Source organism: Mizuhopecten yessoensis, unplaced genomic scaffold, assembly GCF_002113885.1.
Source record: "Mizuhopecten yessoensis strain PY_sf001 unplaced genomic scaffold, ASM211388v2 scaffold7021, whole genome shotgun sequence".
Lineage (NCBI taxonomy): Eukaryota > Metazoa > Mollusca > Bivalvia > Pectinida > Pectinidae > Mizuhopecten > Mizuhopecten yessoensis.
The window spans coordinates 296,011-318,099 of NW_018406841.1; the positions used below are offsets into that span (position 1 = coordinate 296,011).

Below are 22,089 nucleotides of genomic sequence, written 5' to 3' on the forward strand. Positions count from 1 at the left end.
GGGGTTTAATAGAACAAAGAAATATCATGAATTGATCTAATTTAGAATCTGACAGACTAATGAATCAGTAATTTTGCAGAAATTTGGTCTGATCATACTTTAACAGTAACTGATGGACATTACAAAAGTTTGCACATATAAAAAAAAGGTTACCCTCAACTGATTATGAGATGTGAATGGAACATCTTTACATTTTTTGATGTAACTGATCAGAACTCGTTACTGTTTATTTTCAGTATGCTACAGAGATGTGAGGATTGTGGGAACAGTAAAGTGAACTACGTAGAATTCCTGGAGAAACTCCACGTTGACGTAACGCCGGGAGATCTTCTCGGACTCAGTACACAAATACACGACGAAAGTCACGTCCGGGAAAACTTCCGGTGTAGAGACCAGCTAGATAGGTGAGTACGGTAATATGAGTATTTTACAACGGATGCAATCTCATTGTAGTGTCTAAGAGATTTTATTACCTGGTGTAGTAGGACGAGGAATAGTGATAAAGATAGTGCTGTTGCTGGGGTTCGAGCCCATGACCCTTGGCTCTCCAGCCCAATGCTCTACCGCTGAGCTAAAGGGAAATTCCCTACAGCTGATGCTTGTAAGGCAACCTAATCAATGCACATCTTTTACACCTAGTAAATATTTGACTAGAGTAATCAAGTACTGTAATGTTCTTTGTTTGTGTGTGTTAAAAATTTGGTGAAAAAGTAATCAGAGTGAATAATTGCAGGATATTTTTTGTCGCAAAAACTTTGCATCATAGCGGTTGGTCTAATGTGAACTCTGACCTTGCTAATTTCCATGCCATTGAGCTTCCACACTTAAATGATTGTAATAATTGTTGCAGTGATTTGTGTTCATTAAAACCAGTATACTCTATTGTTTATTATGTTAGCTGTGTTTTGGTGAGGTCAGTCATAATGAATTTCTGATAATTTTTGTGTGATTCAATTTTTACATATAACTGTTAATGTCAATGTCAAGAAAATTAGACCCCCATTGAAACTAAAGACCTCTACAGTATACTGAACTAGATTTTTGAGGCTCAATGGACAATTTAAGCCTTTTGTAACTGATTCAACCAGGATTTTCCTCTTAGCCAGTGCTATTTATCATTGTTCAGAAAACTAGACAGATATCTACTTCATTTTCTTGTGAATACATTTTGGTCATTATGCTTTTTCTACACATGTAGACAAATTCGAAACATACGGAGGGCAAAACACAAAACGGACAACATGACGGCGGATGAAGTGATGGCTCGTCTAAAGGATCGGATGTCCCAACACAAGATGCAGATCCGCCAGGCCTTCCTCTCCTTTGATAAGAGTGGCAAGGGCAAGGTGAACAAACGCAATTTCAGAGAGGTAAGATACACATGGTCACAATGATCACAAATCAGTTTCTGTAAATATTTGTGTATTGTGCGCACTCGTGTATAGTGCACAGGTACTTTTTGAGTGATTTCTTTTCTTCTTCTTTTTTTTTTTTTTTTTTTTTGAAAAAAATTCAAGNTGTCAAGCTGGACTAATAGCACCAACCAGGTAGGTCACTGTTGAAGGTTAACTAAATGAACACATTCAGCCAAGTAATAACTTATGTTGGGAAAACATATCAATGGGGTACCAACTTGTCATTTTAAGAGTTGATGATCCACCCACATTTATGACTAAAAGTGTCATCCATTAGGAACCACTGGCAGGTTTTTCAGTTCAACTTTGCCTTTAACTTTTTAAAGAAAATCATAAATCTAACTTTACAACACCGATTGAAAGGGAACTCAAAGTTCGGTGCGATACAATGTCGAGTCAAGTGAAGAGGACCTATAGAGAGAGGTCCTGTACTGGAAACTAACTTCAAGTAACATAGCTATGAGGAAGAAAATAAAAGAGAGCATTGATTGTCTAATTTTGACAGATTTGTTTTATCTAGGAAAATATATATCAGCTTGGCAATTTGCTACCAAAAGTATAATGATATAAACCTCCCAACTTCATGTGGCAATCATGGAACTATGACGACAATGGTGTGTCATTGTAAGAACTGAAAATACTATCAACAACCTGCAAAACAGGCAATTTATTGTCTGTCAGGTTCTCAAGTTATTTTCTATTCGTAAGAGATTTATGAAACTCAGCTTAAAGTTTTCTTTCCAACTGACTGCTAGATTTTCTTGTGGATTTTTTTTTAATAGAAATGAAGCAGAAATACGATACGGTTTTGTAGATATATTTTATACTGAAAATACCATGAAACAAATAATTCATTGTCTATCAAGGTCTCAAGTTATGTTCTATTTATTCATAATAGATTAAAGAAACTCAGCTTAAAGTTTTCTTTCCAACTAATGGCTAGAATTTCTTATGAATTTCATTTATTGTTTTAAAATGAAGTGGAATCTTGATTAAGGTTCTGTAGATATTGGATGAGCCTATTGAATGCCTAATGAAGAAGCCGAGTGATACAAAAGTCTTCATCCCATTTTCCCCTTTTGTAACAGGTACTGGCGGGCATGGGAATGCCAATGGCGGACGACCATTTCCAGGATCTTGTTTCCCAGATCGGGTTCCGGAATGGGTCCATGATGTACAGTGACTTTGTCCAGGCGTTTGAGGACCCGCGGAACCATGGACCAGGTGATGATGTCCAGCGTTCTGGAAATCACCATGTCAACCCCATCAGGGGAGACGAGTATGGGATGTCAGCTGATGAGGTTGAGAAAAGGCTTCTTGGCAAGCTTCGGGAGAATTTCGCTGTAAGTTGTCATTATAAAAAAAAAATAAAAAAAAATGAGAATCAGACTTAAAAACGGGATAACTGAATATGCTGCAGTTTTATTTTCGCCTTTTTCGCCCTCTGTTATGAGGGTTAATTTATCCTCACAGCGAACATGCGTCACATTTGCCAACTCTTCCTACTTAGGATGGAGACTCCCGATTTTGGACCCTTAAATTTACTATTCCTATATTCTAAGACCTTTTGATTTCATCTGAAAGAACAACTCAAAATATGTCATTCTCAAGGGTTATTTTGTCTCTAGGGGGTGATACACACATAATATTTATGTTTTAATTTTGACCATGCAGAATCTCCTCCCAAATGGAACTTTCAAATTGTTGGCAAGTATGATATGTAAACAACATAATATATATAGTAATTAAATGTGAAAGGCAAATTTAATACTGGGCGAAAATGGGTTTTACTGTCAAAGGGCGAAAATTCGTCTGGGCAGAAATTTCCTTATATAAAGTAAATTTCTTTTATATATTGGTTTCGCCCAAGTTTAACTTTCGTCTATTTTGCCTTTCATAAAAAGGTTTGAATTTATCAAATCAGCTAATGCCTAGAGTACTTACAGAATATCATTGTTAGTAAGTGTATGTGAAAGGCGAAATTGATACTTGACGAAAATAGGATTTACTGGTAAAGAGCGAATATTTCACTGAGTGGAAGTTTCCAGGCATAACAGTATTCATAATTTTTCAGAAATGTAATCAAAAATATTATTAGAAATGATCATACCCAAAAATATTATTAAATATTATATCATTGATTAGCAAACAATTTATGTGAGATATTTTCTTTGTTTCAAATTTCTTATTTAATATTTTTTTATTTGTTTTTTTCAGAATTTACGTGCGGCTTTTTATAAATTTGATGATGATCACAATGGAATTCTAACAAAAAGTAATTTCCGTAGACTTTTGGATTCGTTTATGTGTATAATGTCGGACAATGAGTATGAAGTACTGTGTAAACGAATGGGCATAGACACCAAGTCACGGATAACGTACGAAGACTTCCTACGGAGGTTCGAGATCAGGGACACCGCTGAAGGTCACAAGTGGCTTAACTCGGTTCATAGGTCAGTAGAATTAATAAAAAAAAATATTACTGCTTCTGTATGATTTGATGAGTTGGCAAGTTATTGTTTAAAGAACTGATGCAATTACATGGTGACATTTTCACATTTCAAGTGCTAAAGTGTACTTACCAGGTACTTAAAAGTTTGGTTATTTAAAAAAAAAAAAAAAAAAGTGAGAAGTATATGTTTTTGTTTGTGTACTTAACCCTTTCACCCCTATGTAACTTTAGTAGACTCTACCATGCATTGATCTGGATGAGTCCATTTTGGTCTACAGTGGTGAAAGGGCTAATCCAGCAGATTTTCCATGGCTTGTTTTGCTATTCTAGCAATTAAAATTCAAAAACTAAATATTCCAGATATTTTTTCTTGAATATATCTACTGGTATCTAGTATAACAAGATATGTGTGCCTTATTTTAGTTTCAGTGTATTATTTGGGCTGTAATACCATATACGAGTCTTAAAAAACTTATGGATTTACAAAACAATATCAAGATCACCAATAAAAGATATTTAAAACATATTAACAAATCTTTACTTTAAGATAAAATGACACATTTATGTACTATTAGAAAAAATTACCAAAAGTATATAAAAGATCAATATTTAGATCTTTTTCAAAACTATATATACAATTTTGTAAATGAATAATCATAAAAATAGAATTTGGCTAAATAACTATATATATATATATATATATATATAACTCAGAAAATAAAAACAGATGCAATGTATTGGAAAGTATTTTCATAATTTTATATGAAAATGAATGGGGAAAAAAATTGACTTGACAAAATACTTTATGAAATTAGTACTAATTCTTTTAACAATTTTTAATCTATTAATTTAGTAAGGAAATCAATTTATTTTCACAACCCTCTAGAGGTCAAGTAAGCTATTAATCAATTATGTCCCGACTTTGATTCTAGGTATAATGATACACAGCCGACCTCCGAGTTGACCGCCACGGAGGTCCACGGAGAACTGAAACGGAAGGTCCACCAGCAATGGAAGGACATAGCAGGGGTCAGTACCTATTACCTCCCTTTATCACCCTGATCATTATAACGGTGGTGCTGTAACATAAATCTGTCTTCTGATTGGTCGAAATTAAGGTTTTGTCAGCTTTGTTTGCTAAAGTTGGTATGAAGGTTTATTATGCCAATTTAAACACCTTGTGTCACTTCATCAATCTATAGGGATTATTATGGAAGGTGGGNTTGAGAAATCAGTTGAATCTTATCAGTATATACCCAGGTACAGATGCTCGGCTTAAATAAGGTTTTGTCAATATAATTTTAAATTTCATATTTTTGAAAATTCAATTCATCGTTCCAAAGTACATCACATGAATTACGATATTCTGTATTGTAGTTGCAGGCAATATAAACATATAAATGCACCTGTCTTGTATAAAAAAAAATCCACACATACTGAACAGATATAATTGTATAGATGTCTTTTTCCAGTATTAAGGAAGCAGAGCTTGCTCTAATAAAAAAATCCATCGATGTAGCTGATTTGATCAAAGGTGTCTGACTAATCACAAATTTTTGTGCTGTTTTTCAGGCATTTATCAGTATTGATTCGCGAGGAAAAGGAATCATTACAAAACGAGACCTGAGAGACTTACTGTTTAGGTTTGTCCTACCCATGTCACCGGAGGAATTCAAGAGTCTGTGGGCAATGTATGTATAAAGTGAAAGTACAATCTTTTTCGGAAACATTTTTTGATAGATTTTTAAGGTTACGCTTGATTGTCTGAACTCGTTTTGTGCTATTATAACAATCTTTCCTCTAGATTTCATTCTGAAACAACTTTTAAGCACATTTTTTAAAAGTCAGACCGAAACATATTTTTGATATAAACTTGATTGTCCGAACACATTCTCTGAGTGTTATCATGTTATATCTGCGGTTTTTGGGATGAAGCTGGTTACTTTTACGCTGATGATACCGTAGGAAAGGGAAAACTTTAAAAAAAGTGGATCCGATTTAATAGCATTTGATGAAACATCTAACACACTTATAACACTGCTTATTGTAATCACAATATTTCCTTTAGATTTTAGTATCTTGAATTTAAAGGAAAACAAACGATTGTGTAGAGGGGTTCAACTTTTGTATTACAAAATATCTTATAACGTACTCATGCAAACACCTAAGTTTAATTCTTATTTTTAAAAAAAATAAAAAAATAAAATGTTTTTTATTTTTTTATTTTAATTTAGGTATAGTGTGTATATCTTTTTTAAATAGTTATGTGAATAAATTATTTTTTATTATATCAGGTATGATAGTGCTGGAAAAGGTTTCCTCTCACACAAAGACTTCCTGGCGAAGTTGGGCACCTCAGAGTTCACACCCACGGATATCATCGGTACCAGCAGTAAAATCATAAATGACAGTAAACAATACATTATTGATCACAACAAGCAACAGCTGGGCAAACACCAGAGGATCACGCAACACCAGGCGGAGCGTGTGATGTTTATGTCAGCGGAGGAGGTGGAGCGACAGCTGAGGTATGCGCTTTAAGAACTGCACATAAAATGCCTTAAATAGTAAAATATTTTTTTATTGATATCAATGGACTACCAGCATCTAAAAAAAAACAGTTGTTGATTAACAAGGAGGCAGTAAGATCCATAAATTCAGGTACCCTTGCAAATGTTTGCACATTTGTCAGAGAAAGATGAAATGTAAAATATATACACACTTTGAAAAACATTGGAAGAAAACTTAACCCCCCCGTACTGTGTACAACTGTTGAAGATCGAGGTTGATAAATAGTGTTATGCTTGATCTTTATGTATGAAAAAGTTGAATTAATTGATAATTGAAACATAAAATACAAATAAGTAATAAAAGCCTAACCCTTTATTGAAATCAATAAATTAGTTTTAAATATACTCAGAATTTTACTTTTTAAGTGATTCAATTTTGGAAAGTTAAAGCTTTAATTTCTGAATACAACTATGCAAACTGCCATACTGACAAAATTAATTGATACACAATAGATCTTTAAATATAATGCCAGTTGTAATTATCTTATAAAAATGTGAATGAATGTTTCCAGAAAATAATTGATATTCACAGTTTTGATATACTAATATAGTTCCATTGTTTTATATTTACAAAGTTTATGCTTAAAGTTTTGTTGTTAATTTACAGAGATAAGATCAGGGACCACTACAAGGATTTCTATGCTGCCTTCATGCAGTATGACACAGAAAAGAAAGGTTCGCTTTCCGTCAAAGACGTCCAGAAAGTTCTCACAGACTTAAACTTCTTTATGAATGATGAAGAGTTTTTCCTCCTTCTTGACAGGTTAATAGCTTTTAATTTATTCTTGTTTTCTGTGAAAAAAATCATGTGTTTTCAGTTCACCTGTACTCTATAGTATGAACTCTGAGAACAGTTAAACATGCACAATTTATAGATATCCTTCAGTTAAAAAAAATAGTTATTAACCCTTTCACCCCTAGGTAATTTGAGTAGACTTTACCATACATTCGTCTGGATGAGTCCATTATGGTCTACAGTGGTGAAAGGGTGAATGGTTTCGTTGAATTTTTTAGAAACAGAATATACCCTAATGTCATATACAAGGTACCTGGTATGTGCGAACATGACAAATACATAGGTGGCTTAACTCATTCACCCCTGAAATTGCATAATTAACTGTTCCAACTTTTGAATTGGAAGAGTTCAAATGCGTCTTCAGGGGTGAATGAGTTTAGTTTTGAGAGTAAATTGACTGCAAGGAATACAAGGTATATTTTTAAATCGGGCTTATGATCAAGATTTTGATATGTTTATTTATGGAATCCACCTTCAGAAGTGCAAGAAGGCTGAAAGACCTAGCAGTCAGTCTCACGTATTTGTTATTTCATAATCTATATATATAAGTTGTCATGGTGCAAACAAAAATTCCAAGACATTTATACCAGATGCTCATATTTATGCTTTACTAGGCCAAAGCTAATTCTAGATATTTTCCTGTAGGATTGGTTTACCCACGAACAGAAGTCGTCTGAACTACGACGCCTTCCTGAGGGCATTCGAGGATGGGCGAAAGTCTGCTTACGGTAACAGAACACCCGAGTTCCAAGTCTCGCAATATATGGGTATCACGCCCCAGGAAGCTGAAGGACGTCTCAGGGAGATGGTGTCCAAAAATTATGACCTTCTTAGCAGGGTAAGCAGAATGGGTTTGTGACCCCTCTTGTTGGCATTTTGTTGATGTTTTCTTTTTATACGCCTGTCAAATTTGACGGAAGTATTATGGTATGGGGTTGTCCGTCCGTCCGGTCGGCATAAACTTTTGTTTGTCTGGCAATCTCCTCCTACATTTTTCGACTGATCTCTTTGAAACTTCATATACATTATGATCATGATATGAAGTTGTGTCTCCCTTAAAAGAATTTTGATTCGACAATTTTTGCAAAAGTTCTTGCCCTTTGTTCATTTCAGTATTTGGTTTTTTGTCCGGAGATCTCCTCCTACATTTTTTGAGGGATTTCTTTGAAACTTAGTAGGCTAAATAATCATAATATGTTGTTGTGTTTCCTTGAGAAGAATTTTGGTTCAACAGTATTTTCAAAAGTTATTGCCTTTTGATTATTTCAGTATTTGATTTTTTGGTCCTGAGATTTTCTCCTACGTTTTTTATAGCATGTCAGCTAACCACTCTTAGAATGATGCAGATCTTATTTCAATGTAAGAAAGTTTATAACACTATATGGCATTCGACGGGCGTATATTGTTCTGCCCCGCGGTACTCTTGTTTGTTTGTGGGTTTTTTTTAAAATTGGGTGGGGATGAAAATTTTAAAAGTTTGAGGGGGGGGGGGATTATTAGAATATGTTCCGGTAATTAACTCCCTTAGGGTGAGATGGGATGGGGAATAAGGGCTTTCAACCCGAAGGGGAAGACTCTTCAGTTGCCGAACATGAGGCTTTCTTGCTAAATGTTTGTGGCAACTTAAGAATCTTCTGCTGGGCATTGAGATCTGCAAATTTCACCCCTGGGGAGAGGAGGCCAGAGGATCATCTTAACTTTTACCCTGTTGTCACATATGCATTGTTAATGTTCAATCAATACATTGTGGACATGACCTTGTGTTTGTAATTCATTATGACTGTGTAATCCCCTTGTCTCAACCCTAGTGTAAGAAAAGGTTATTTCGCAGCAGGAATTTTAAGTCTGGATACCCAGTACATCACATGTGGAGGGATTTTTTTTTCTGTGGGAGTGTCCATAAAAAAATTCATTTACAGACAGAATTGAAAATGAATGGGAAAAGAAATATCATAGTCAAGTCACTGTTGAACATGAGGGTTATATAATGGCATTTTTTTTTTATGCATTTTCATGTTCATTTCAGGCATTTGCAGCGTTTGATAAACATAGCACACAACTGATACCCCTTGCGGACTTCCGGAGAACACTGGACATCTTTATGTTCAAGCTGACGGATGCTCAGTGGAAATACCTGAAGAGTCGACTACAGATCACGGAGGACCAGGTCAACTATCTCATGTTCCTGGATAATAACACCCTCAGCGGCTCCGAGGTCAGTCAAAGGGAGAGTAGTCTCCCTTACCTGGAATGCAATCTGTCTTTTTTTTTAACTTAGTTCAAGTGCTTGTAAAGAGTTTGCTTATAGTGGAGGTGAATTTGCAATTGGCTTAAAGCCACCTTAATACAAATCAGTAATTAGTATAATTTTTTTATGCAGAGGATGATTTTAAAAGTGACCAAGTCATCATCCTGTGAAATGATAGGAGAAAATTTCAATGTTGATAATATGCAAAATTTATGTGTACTCTCTAACATCAAAATTGTGTCAAAAACATTAATCTATGATATTTAAATGAAAGTGTATACAGGGAAATTTTCATAAAACTGAATCCCCTTTTTCGCCAACCGCAATGTGAGTGATATTATCATGACGGCAAACATTTGTTCTAATTTCCACAAAGCATATTCTACTCCATTACTCATTTAACTATTGGCAATAAGCCCACCCATATCTATTCCAGTTCAGTAAAAATGCAAAAATTTTTACAAAATAAATGATATTTCATTACCCTGTAATAAATCTAACCCACTATTTTAAGTCAGATATTCGACGTTGGCCCTGTAGGGTTATTTAACACTTATTACAGGATAATTACAGTTGGATTGTCTGACAATCTCTCAATACAGGAGGGAATTATATATACATGTATAGAGTTAAGAAGTTTTTATAATTATCCTATCGTATATTTATATTTCCTCCCAGGATGCTGAGAGATGGCTCACCAATCTAACAAAGACCATCAACGCCCAGACACCTAGTCTCAACTCTATGGAAGAAATACAGACTCGCTTGAAGGAAACTGTGGCTGGCCATTTTAACACACTGGCTAGAGCCTTTAGCGACCTCGACTACGCTGGAATCGGGGTCGTCACCAAGGAAGACTTTAAAGAAGTCATCAATAAGACGGCCTTTAGGATCACCGAGGAGCAGGTACAACATTTAAAGCTTTAGGAGTAGGAGAAACGTCAATTCGTTTTTGTGGGAATTCAGGGTTGGAAGGGAGAAGTAGGTATATGTCTACAAGGGGTATAATGAAGGATGGCTCAGAGAAAATGATTATATTAGTTCCAAACCAATACCATAGAACTACAAGAAAATATATTATTCCATCTTTTCGTATTGCAGAGTTATCTGCTCATTTGTTTGTGGGAGTAACGTCATACATTTTTGAGAAAATGACGTAATCAATCAATTGCTGCTCACAAGAGCAGATAACTCTGCAATACGAAAAGACGGAATACTGTAAACAGGGAAATTTTTGCCTGGTCAAATTTTTCGCCCTTCGACGATAAAATCTTTTTTCGCCCTATAATTAATTAGCCCTTTTGATTTAATTTCGATGTTTGCCGTAATTATAAATTTGCTCTCATAACGATGGGCGAAAAAGGCGAGAATTAAACTGCAGTGAACATTGCTCAGTATACAGTAGTTAGTCAGGCCTAGTGTCACTTTGTCTGGAACATATCTCATATCACCTACAACTACCATTTTAAATGTTTATCTCTTTGGGTAACAGAATGTTATGTCAATATATACAGAGTTATGGCCCTTTGTTTACCATTCATCACATTGTCCGGGGCCACCTACAGCTACCAAATTTTGCATGTGAGTACTTCTTGGGATGGAGGAGGGTAGCATGCTGAAATTTGGTGTTGTACCTTACTATTTTTTTAGTTTTTTTAGTTTTATACCAAAGTTTGTTTTGGGGTAGGGGACCATTGGTTGTTTGCAATGCTTTTGATGTTTCTAATATGTTTTGATGGAGATTGGATAGGGAGCATTAGGGGTGTCTGTATAAGATTTTGTCTCAGAAATACTGCATGTATGGTATCATCAGAATTTATCGTAAAACATTAACATAAAAACAGGGTTGGCATTTTGGTTTAAATTACTACAGTGTTACTAACACAGACCGTTGATAACAGTTTGTCTTGCTTACCTGAGATTGAATATTTCAATGTTTATGTTTGATTTGAAATTGATCCATTTGAGAAAGTTCATTTTCAGCTGTGGCAAGATTGCAGTTGGAGTTGTGTAAGTTTTTTCTCATTTTCTGACTTTATAGTTTCGCTTTCTTTTTCTGTTGAAGTTTGACAACCTGATGGCCTACATCCCGACCAATGAGTTCGGGAATATTGACTACAAACAGTTCATGAAGCAGTTCTCTACCGGCCCAGAGGAAATGGACAAGCTACAGCCCCTCCCCCAGCGCCCCGCCTCCACCTTAATGGGACGACGCCCACAGTCCAGGGCTATGTCACGCTCTATGACTCAGGTGAGGACTAATTTGAAATAATTAACCCTTTCACCACTGTAGACCATAATGGAATCATCCAGATGAATGTATGGTAGAGTCTACTAAAGTTACCTAGGGGTGAAAGGGTCAAGGAATTTGGAGTCAGACAGCTGACTGCTGTTTTATAAACACTACTTATTGTAAGTTAAGATTTTTTCTGTAACTTTAATGAGTGAAGCTGTTCCTGTTGAGAAATTCAACTGAAGACAAAATCTTTGTGAAAATGTTTCAAGAAATCTAATTCACCTGGAATCCTTGAAGAGTCCTTTTAACTAGTTTATAAGCCCTTCACCAGTACCACCTGTACCATAGGGGACTATAGGTTGCACTCTTTCTGTCAATTCTTGTCACAAAAAAACTGCTGAACTGATGGAAAGAGAGCACCCTATTGTCCTGATCAGTGCAATCACATTGTCTTAGGCAAATCGCATATACACCAGTGTCATCTACAATTACTAAATTTTGTAATGTGAATACCTCTTGGAATGGGAAAGTATCACATACAGGTAACAGAAAGGGGATTATTGTGAATTACTGAATACCCGGAATTTTTCGCTGCAGTTTAATTTTGGTCTTTTTCGCCCTACGAAATGAAGGAAAATTTATCTTTACAGCAAATCTTAAAAAACAGCATAATATACAAAGTAATTAAATGTGAAGGGCGAAGGTAACAAAAGACAAAAATTGATTTTATAGGCATTTGACTGGCGAAAATTTCCCAGCATACTGTACTGGGTAAATTAAGTTCGTAATAAATCCAAATGGAAATCTCATAAATAGGTTGATTCTAGAATGATTTTAATGTTCCGAAGACAAACCTGTATATGTATACCTGAACTTTCATTAGCTGCGGGAACCGTATCTTCTTATTGTTATACAATAAAAAATAAAAAATAAAAATCGGGCCTAGAAGCTACAGTTCCCGCAGTTAAACTTGCATTACATGTACTAACATGTGCATAATGAAAAAACGTTAACTGTTTAGGATTTTCTGTTTGTGAAAGAATTAAATCATATTGTTTAATAGCTTGATATGAGGAAGACAGGCACTAGAATGTCCCGAGGACCATCTCGCATGGCCACGCCCATGATCAATGCGGAGTCAGGGGAGCAGCAGCTCAAGGACGTCATCTTCCGCCACTGGAAGGAGGTCCAGCGGTTGTGTCGGAATCAGGATCGTAACAACACCGGCACCATCCCCAACAACGATATACTGGGTAAAACAAGAGGCAGTCTGGGGGAAATTACATATCAGTTCATAGTGTTAAATACCATAAGGAAAACTACATGGTCTGGAAAATATTTTTGTAATTATTTTTTCCCCAGAATTAACAAATGTGAACTACAATTCTTACAATGTGAGATCGAAAATGTGTAAAGCACATGAAATCGCAGACAAAGTTAATAAATAACTGTGTTCGTTTAAGCGGGTCAGTGGTATCCAATGTAACAATTATGATGTCATAATAATGATGACGTCAGCAATCAGTCCATGGCATTCATAGCCTATATGAATGCCAACTGAATTTGGTAGGAGTTATATATAGTGGCAATGCCACATATGAGGGTAAATATTTAGTGTTGAAATTTTTAAAAGAATATCAGGCCTTGAGATTCAAAAAATAAAGATAAGAAAATCAATGGCATCAAAAAGTGTTAATGAAACTTACAAATTTATAGGAAAAAATACAAATGAAATTAAAATTAATGTTACTCCATATATTTTGGTTCAACCTTTCCTTTGAAGAAATACTGTCACATGAATCATTTTAGTTTCTAGGCCTTGTTTATAATAAATGTTCACGTATGAAAGACATCACAAAGATGATCACTGCAATTTTACAGTGACATTTTATCAAACTGAATCATGTCAGACTTAGCAGAAAGCAGAATTAAAAAATAAAATGCGTATATATACGCATATATACGCATGTATATATACAAACAAATTTTAAATAATATAATGTAAAAATAAATATCATTTCTGAAATTTTTCAAACTTGCAGAAATCTTTGACAAGTTTGGAGTCCAGATTCCTCAGCATGACCTTAGCGATCTGCTAACAAAGTACGATATCCAGGAAGATGGGACTTTCTCCTATGTGGACTTCCTTAGACATTTCATCATCAACCTCAAACCCGGAGAGCAAGTCGGGTCATCTATGTCACGGAAACAGATACCACAGACTCGAGTGACGGTGAGTACTGATACGTTTTCGGTATTGTGCAATTTCAATTAAAAAACGAATGTAAATAACAAAAAAAATCACGGTTTAATACAAAAAGTAAGTGAAATATCAAAATTCATCCTAAGGCATGAATTTTTGTTTGTTTTAGGTGCATAAAAAAATACAGAAATATTTAAAAAAAAATATATATATATATATATATATATATGTAAATACATGTATGAACTGAACGTTATTTTTTGTCCTGAAAAGATCATAATACATATTAAAAGCAAATTTCAAAAAATCTATATGTTTTTGCATAATGCACTGGATGTTTATCTCATTTATACTAAAAATGTTTTATATTTAAAGAAAACTTAATGACTGGGGAATCTATGGAAAAAATATTTTCAAAAGCAAAAGCTAACACTTGTTATTTTTTTTATTTTTTCTATTGATATGTTTTTTTTCATCGTTATGTATCTATATGTGAAACAGTCTGAATTGTTGTATATTCCATTTTATATTTACACTTAATTATTTTCGATTATGGTCTTTTTGTTTCCAGACTGAAACCGGCCCAACATCTAACCAGTTTTACGAGGCAATGGTCAGGGTTCGGGATTGTGTGATGCAGAATTGGAAAGAAATGAGACGCAATTTCCGTTCTATAGATCCTGGAAATTCCGGAAACGTAGAAGCTGTGGACTTCCGTAGAGTTTTGCGACAATTTAACATGAATCTCTCGGAGGAAGAATTCTATCACCTGGTGTCGTATTACGACAAGAGCTTAGAAGGGACTGTCAATTACAATGACTTTATCAGAGCATACCTACAATATTCATGATCAGTCTCCCTCGAATGTTTGACAGGAAGCTGCGATTAGTATTATTGGCTTAAACTTGCATTTTCATTTGCTTGAGTGTTCTTAGAATTTCTTTTCTCAGACTTTAATAATTATTTAGCAGATTTCGTTATTAGCCTGCTAGTCATAAGCATCAACTATGTCAGAAATACAATGCAGTAATTATTTTTGTACAGAATTATATATCATTAATTTTGATATATTTTTTCATACTATTGCCCGAATTCTCTTTAAAGAAAACTGTTAGGTAATCAAAAGCTAAATGTTGTTGTAAATATTGTAAAATATATTTAGATTTGATTTTAAATGTGATAGGAAAAATTGATACACCAAGCGGAATACCAGGGTATATATACATTGTACTAAGCATGTTAGACATGTAAGCATGAACAGATCAGTTGCCCTAAGAAAATAAATGTGGCAACAAATGTTTGGTGTTTGTATTCCTGGTTTAAAACTTGCTTGAAATGTCAGTACTATGTAAATAAATACATGTGCTACACTGTAAACAAAATATGTGGCCTAAAATATGGTCGATAGGTCTACAATTTTGATACGTAGAATTTTGTCTGTTGAATAGTAAAGATAATTAATGTTGTCTTTTTTTTTTAAAAACAAATTCCATCTAAACGATTGATTCAAAAATCATTTAGCTTAACAATGGCGGGACTTATTTTCACAGAAATTTCCTCTATCAAATTTATATTAGAGATCTATCAATTTTTACAAAATTTAATTTTCGACTTTTTCCAGACCTGTGTAAAATATTGTTTTATCAATATTGTATTTACATTTTATAAAGGTATACAGGCAATGTCAAATAACACACAATATTTTATAAAACCTGCATTTAATGCAAAAATCACAGACATGAATGTATATCAGTTTTAAACTTTTTTTGCAAAAGTTTGATATTAATGTATTTTAAGCCACAATATTTAAGTCGACTTCTAAATGCCAATGTTATGAAACTTTTTCTACAAACTATCCATATATAAACACATTCAATTTGTTGTAATTTCTTCCATATGTATTGTAGTGTATTTGATATAAGACTTGTACAAACAATTTGTGTGATTGTTAAAGATCGTCAATAATTGTTGCTAATGTTTAAGATGTATATGTTTTGTATCAGAAGGATATAATTGTTTTAAGAGAGTTTTAATTTTACAAATTATATTTACATTTTTTTAAATATATGACTTTTTACATGTACATTGTATATATTTCTGCTGTCTGTGATAATGTCTTGTCTCCTCAGTGCTTTATAAGTATTAGGGGCAGACAAACTTTAAATTGTTATACTTCTCAGATAAATAAATACTTACAAGCAGTGCTGTCTTGTTAGTCTAAGACAATTAAGTTTTTAAAAGGCTGATTTTTTTTTCTCAACAATTTTCTGTCAGTTCCAAGTCATTTTAAAAATTTGACAGAAAAATTACATCCTTTTTTGGAGATATTCAGACTTTTAATTTGTTTTGTTGCATCGTTCTCTTCAGTCTTCAAATCTTAATTTTACTTCAATGTACACATTGCTTTTGTAAACCAAAGTATTAAAATGTCTTTCCATGTTTTGTTACTTGTTACAGAATTTTGTATAATACCATTGTGGAAATTTTTGCGCTAACAATAGTTCTGCAATCTATGTATTCTATTAATCTGTGATCTTTATAATCTATAAATCAATATTCGCATGTGGATATTTTCATGCTTATTTTACTCAATGCGAAAAACATGACGATTTCCCACACACGAACATTTCAACTTTTATAGTATTAGATATATCCATTGTTCCTATTTCGAATCATTTCAGCATGTATTACGTACCTGTTCAGAAAAAGAAGCCGAATTTCAATAAATAATTTTTCTGAGTTCAAAGATTTTTGAAGTGTTTAGTTTGATCGTAAACTTGTTAAAGAAATGTTTATCAACATGATGTACTATTTTAGTTGTATACATACTACTCATTTTAGTTCGTGAAATCTCAGAAACAGATGTCAAAGTCTTTGAACAGTTTTTCGGAATTTCCAAATCTGCATGAAGTAAATTTTTCTTGATGTGGTTGACGCTGTCAGGATGGTTGATGTCATATACAGCTGCTGCGCTTGGTTTTATTTTTGCAAGTCACCAGTTTACAAAACCAATTGAATATCTAAATGTTCTTTTTTTTTCTTGGTATGCACTTCACAATTGCTTATATGTACACAAAGAGTTTGGAATTTAAACCATAAGCAATATATGTATTTCAAAACAGGCAGAAGTTTGCAATATCCATAAATTGAAATACCAAGTAAAGATTTATATTTTTTATTCATCATTTGAGGTGTTTTTTTAAAGATATTTTTTGCATCTTTCTAATAGCTGGTGACAATCTAAGACTGTGATGTTTGATTTTAAATGAACATCCGATTTACTATTGACAGTAAATGTGTTGTGAAAAATGGAATGTTCAATATATTTTTTTTATTTCGTTTTTTTTTTTTAATGAGAAAGGACCTTATGATAGAAATATTTGAACATTTTTTTTTAACATTTTCACTTTCAATCACATGCAAACAATCGATAAAACAATTTCATGATTTGTGTGGTAGTTAATTGTTTGAATAGGAGTTGATTTAATTGTTTGAAGTGATTTGCTTTCATTCTGAATCGCAATTTGTTTAAGTCTGTTGAATAAAATTGTAGCTCTGACACACTTTCATTAACACACAGCAATAACATCTTATATTGATCTTTCTATCCAAATCCAATCTCTGATACCACAGTGTAATATACATTACAACAGGACAAAAATTGTACATCAATTTATACCATAAAGTCAATTCCTTCACAGTTTAAAAACTCAATTCAGATTTTCTTTCATCTTCAGATGAAAATTAAATTTGCATCATCCACATTTACTTGTATGTACTTTTCTCTGAATACGTGTGCACACGACTGATCTCTGCTAGCGAAATGGACCTGGAACAGAACCTTCGGTCTGAAAATAAATCTGATTCAGTTTCTCCATGATATAACATCTAAAGTTGTGATATTTTCATTTCGGTAGTTTACATTCGTGATGGCACCATTCATAGGACTGCTTCATACAATTAAAGTCAAAAGTTCTTGTATTGCAATATTACAAAAGTGCCTGCCTGGTGCGCTATATTTCATGGGATTTTTGTTTTTATTGCATGTATCTTTCTTGGTACTGTGATAAAAAAAATCATGAATTTCAATATGAAATTGATGGCACTTGCCCTTTTTTTTCGAACAGCATAAGCCCTCTAAAATGAAAAACTTATTTCATAAATCTCATGTAAAATGAAGATATGCATTTTCATATGGTTCTTCTCAACGGTGTATGCGAATTGAAACCTTTACAGGTTGAAAAATTAAATTCATTTCAAGCTTTCTTAAATGTTGTAAATCATGAATTATGTAACTTTTTACTATGAATTGATGTGATGTGTTTAAATAATTAAAACCTATGATTATAAAAAGCGTGAATTTGTACATTCCCAAACAATTGCTGCTGAATGTCATGTAGTATTGAAATTTACTGTTTACTTTTTAAACCAGATTTCTTAGTCCATTGATTGCTGGCGTACTAGGCCAAACAGTACTGCTGAATTTATCATCAGTATTTGAAATATATAAAATAGTTTTTGTTGTACCACTGTCAAATAAGCTGTGTAGATGTTACAAAATTTTACATAACACAATTAAGATAGTCATTACAAGGGCCCGAGATGATGTTTTAGTCAAATTTACTGCTGAATAAATTTCAAGTATTACATTCTACAATTTTAACGTACAACATAATGTATAAGATATATCATTATTCAAAAAACTTGTACAATCCATGTAATAAATTTGTCATTGTTTGAAAAATATATTTCAAAAGATATATTTTCTATGATATGGCTGCACATAATTATTTTGACATTACCAGAAAAACAACTGCAATATTATGCAATTTGTGCATGCCACACATTTTATAAAACATGCAGATTTATTACTTGATGGAGATGGTCTTTCAAAAGAATCCTGAGATGATGTTTTAGTTGAATTTTACTGCTGAGCATACACCAGAAGTATTACAAAATCTCAAATATAAATTAATGATGATGAAATTAAAAAATTTCACAAATGCAATCTTTCTTTGTGTTTTTTTTTTAGCTTATTTGGTCCAAAGTGAGCTTATTCTGTGGCATTAACTTTTAATTTAAACAACTCCTTCTCAACCATCAACATGTCCAGGGTGATCAGATTTCAAATGCATTTCAAATTATATTGATGTGGATATAAAGGCAGCAATGCCTGTGTCCTCTAATATCCTATTAAATCCTATTGAAAAAATGAAATTTGTCCAATAGCTTGCTTGCATGAAGGGCTACCAAGTTTGTGCAAATGAATGACTTTGACCCACTTTCAAGGTCAAAGGTCACATGTATGTGTTAAAATCTTTAAACGACTAAATTCTTCTAAATAACCGAAAGTCCCAAGGTGATGATATTTGGCCAAAAGCATGCTGGTATGAAATTTTTATCAGTTTGTTAAAACGAAGCACTTTGACCTACTATCGAGGTCACAAGGATCAAATGTTCAAAAAAATGTTTGAAACAATTTCTTCTGAATAACATAAAGGTCAAAGGTAATAATATTTCACCAGCAGCATGCCAGGATGAAGGTCTATAAAGCTTGTTCAGTGAAAATACAGGCAAAATATTAGTGTTTTGACTTAGATGCTTAAGTTATTCAGAAGAAGTCGTTTAAAGATTTCAACATATTTGACCCCTGTGACCATGAATACGGGCAAAGGTCATTTATTTGAACAAACTTTGTAGCCCTTCATTCCTGCATGCTACTGGCCAAATATCATCAACCTGGTCCTTTTGTTTATTCAGAAGAAGTTGTTTAAGGGTTTTTAAGACAATCTACCCCTGTGACCTTGAATATTGGTGTATGTCATTCATTTGAACAAACTTCGTAGCCCTTCATCCACGCATTCTACTGGCCAAATATCATCACCCTGAAGCTTTTTGGTTATTCATAAGGAGTTTTTAAAGATTTCATCCTATTTGACCCCTGTGACCTTGAATATAGGCGATGGTCATTCATTTGAACAAACTTGGTAGCCCTTTATCCAAGCATATGCTACTGGCCAAATATCAACACCCTAGGCCTCTTAGTTATTTAGAAGAAGTTGTTTAAAGGTTTTAACATATTTGACCCCCCTGTGATCTTGAAAATGGGCAAAGGTCATTCATTTGAACAAACTTTGGAGCCCTTCATCCCAGCATGCTACTAGCCAAATATCATCAGCCTGGACCTCTTGGTTATTCAGAAGAAGTTGTTTAAAGTAAAAAGTTGACAACAGACGCTGCACCACAGCATAATTAGCTCACTTGGCCCTTAGGGCCAGGTGAGCTAAAAATATTAAATGACTATTTCTGAATATCCAAAAGGCCTAAGGTGATGATATTTGGCAGGTAGCATGCTGGGATGAAGGTTTGAGGTTTGTTCAAATGAAAGTCCTTCACTGATATTTAAAGTCACAGGGGTTAAATGTTTTAAGAACTTCTGAATCATCAAAAGACCTAATGTGATGCTATTTGGCCAGTAGCATGCAGGGATAAATGAACTTGACCTACTTTCAAGGTCATAGAGGTCATTTGTTTTTAAAACCTTTGAATGACTTCATCTGAATTATCAACTGTTGTAACAAATTGATATTCAACCTGTAGTATAATCAAGTCCATTTAAAGTTGTTTGATTGGTCAGCTGTTAAAGTTACAGGTGTGAGATAAATACCAGGCGAGAAAAGCAGGCTCATTGGGCCTCTTGTTTTGACTTCACATGGATACTATCACTACTGATCTTAACATTGTCCTTTATCATTATGAATGAGGAAACAGGAAGAGAAATGCTTTTACTTTGATATAGCGTCGGATAATGTCACGTAAACAGGTACAGATATTGTGTAATATACATGTATCTGGGTATCACAGATATAGAAACCACTTGCTCATGACGTTTGTCATGACAAAAACGTTAATTCATCTAAATTTTGTAATTCTTGGATTTTCTTGAACTTGACCTTTGAAGCACTGACCATGATTCTATCAAAATTTATCATTCATCATAATTTTTGGAAGCATTGTTTGGAATAACTAGAAAGATGCAAATAGTTTTTTTTACTCCAGCATCTTTGAAATTTTTGCAAATTGATTTAAGGATGTATGCTACATTAGCTACAACTTTTGCTAGAGTTATCTCCCTTGTACAACTTTTTAATTTACATTATCTTATTCATAATTACCCAACACTTCTAAATACATGCATTCTCATGGACCTATCAAATAGGGTAGCATACAGCCTTAAGGAATCTCCTCTAACAATCTGTTACGTTGTGTAATTTGTTATCACAAATCCGTGTTTACATATAAAACTGACAATATCTGAAGCTATGTTTAATGGAGCAATAATCAAATAAAACTTTCATTTTCAAAAATATTTATTTTATAAATCAAGAAACATGATTCACTGGTTTAAACTTAGAATTAAGAAAAATATATGAAGTAAACACGTATACAAATACAGGCTCATCATTGATGCATAAATCAAAAACAAATATTGCAAAAGAAAAAGAGACATAGAATAAAAAGATGTTTCTGACTGCTTCAATGTTGATTCTGATAGAGAATTCAGGGGATGAATAAAAATTTCTAAAATCACCTGATCATAAATGACTGAAAGGCAAATCTTATGATGTGCATGGGTGATGGATATTGCACACTCTGTATTATTAAAACCTAGTGGCAATGTTGAATAAACAATAAACTCTTGTAGAAAAAGAAGAATTCTGTGCACGTCAAAAACACTCACAAGCACTTTATGCAGTGTGATTAATTATCTCCCCTGATTTGATACAGTATAGAATTACCTCCCTTGATTTATCACAAAAGAAAAACATATTTCCTTTGGTTTTATCACAGTGAAGAATTATCTCCCCTTGGTTTATCACAGAGAGGTCAAAAGTTCGTAAAAAAAATATTATAAAAGCTAAGGTCTAGAAGATCACAAGGAAAGCAACATGAAAATAAACATTGACAGATACAAAATTAACACCACTTTTTATCATTTTAAAAATGATTTAATTTTTTTTTATCAAAGTGTATATTTAGAAACCAATCCATGATGGTTTGATAGTCATATTGAAAACAACATATCCTATTTTTACAAAGCAAATTGGCGAACAATTACACACATTTTGAGGTAAAACTCTATCCAACAGCTCAACACATTTATCCAAG

General features: G+C 33.4%; 1 protein-coding gene across 3 annotated transcripts in view; it reads left to right on the forward strand.

The window, feature by feature from the left end:
* LOC110452974 (EF-hand calcium-binding domain-containing protein 6-like) overlaps positions 1-18,928 on the forward strand; it is a 40,673-nt gene extending 21,745 nt beyond the window's left edge. For all 3 annotated transcript variants that reach the window (XM_021501754.1, XM_021501755.1, XM_021501757.1), the window contains 15 exons: positions 237-404; positions 1,199-1,370; positions 2,504-2,758; positions 3,633-3,868; positions 4,800-4,896; positions 5,440-5,558; positions 6,162-6,395; positions 7,045-7,200; positions 7,879-8,071; positions 9,260-9,448; positions 10,160-10,387; positions 11,547-11,732; positions 12,781-12,970; positions 13,760-13,950; positions 14,492-18,928. In XM_021501754.1, coding sequence (XP_021357429.1) covers positions 237-404; positions 1,199-1,370; positions 2,504-2,758; positions 3,633-3,868; positions 4,800-4,896; positions 5,440-5,558; positions 6,162-6,395; positions 7,045-7,200; positions 7,879-8,071; positions 9,260-9,448; positions 10,160-10,387; positions 11,547-11,732; positions 12,781-12,970; positions 13,760-13,950; positions 14,492-14,770 — 2,893 coding nt within the window. In that variant the 3' untranslated portion in view covers positions 14,771-18,928. The remainder of the gene's footprint in view (positions 1-236; positions 405-1,198; positions 1,371-2,503; positions 2,759-3,632; positions 3,869-4,799; positions 4,897-5,439; positions 5,559-6,161; positions 6,396-7,044; positions 7,201-7,878; positions 8,072-9,259; positions 9,449-10,159; positions 10,388-11,546; positions 11,733-12,780; positions 12,971-13,759; positions 13,951-14,491) is intronic.
* The last annotated feature ends 3,161 nt before the right edge of the window (positions 18,929-22,089 follow it).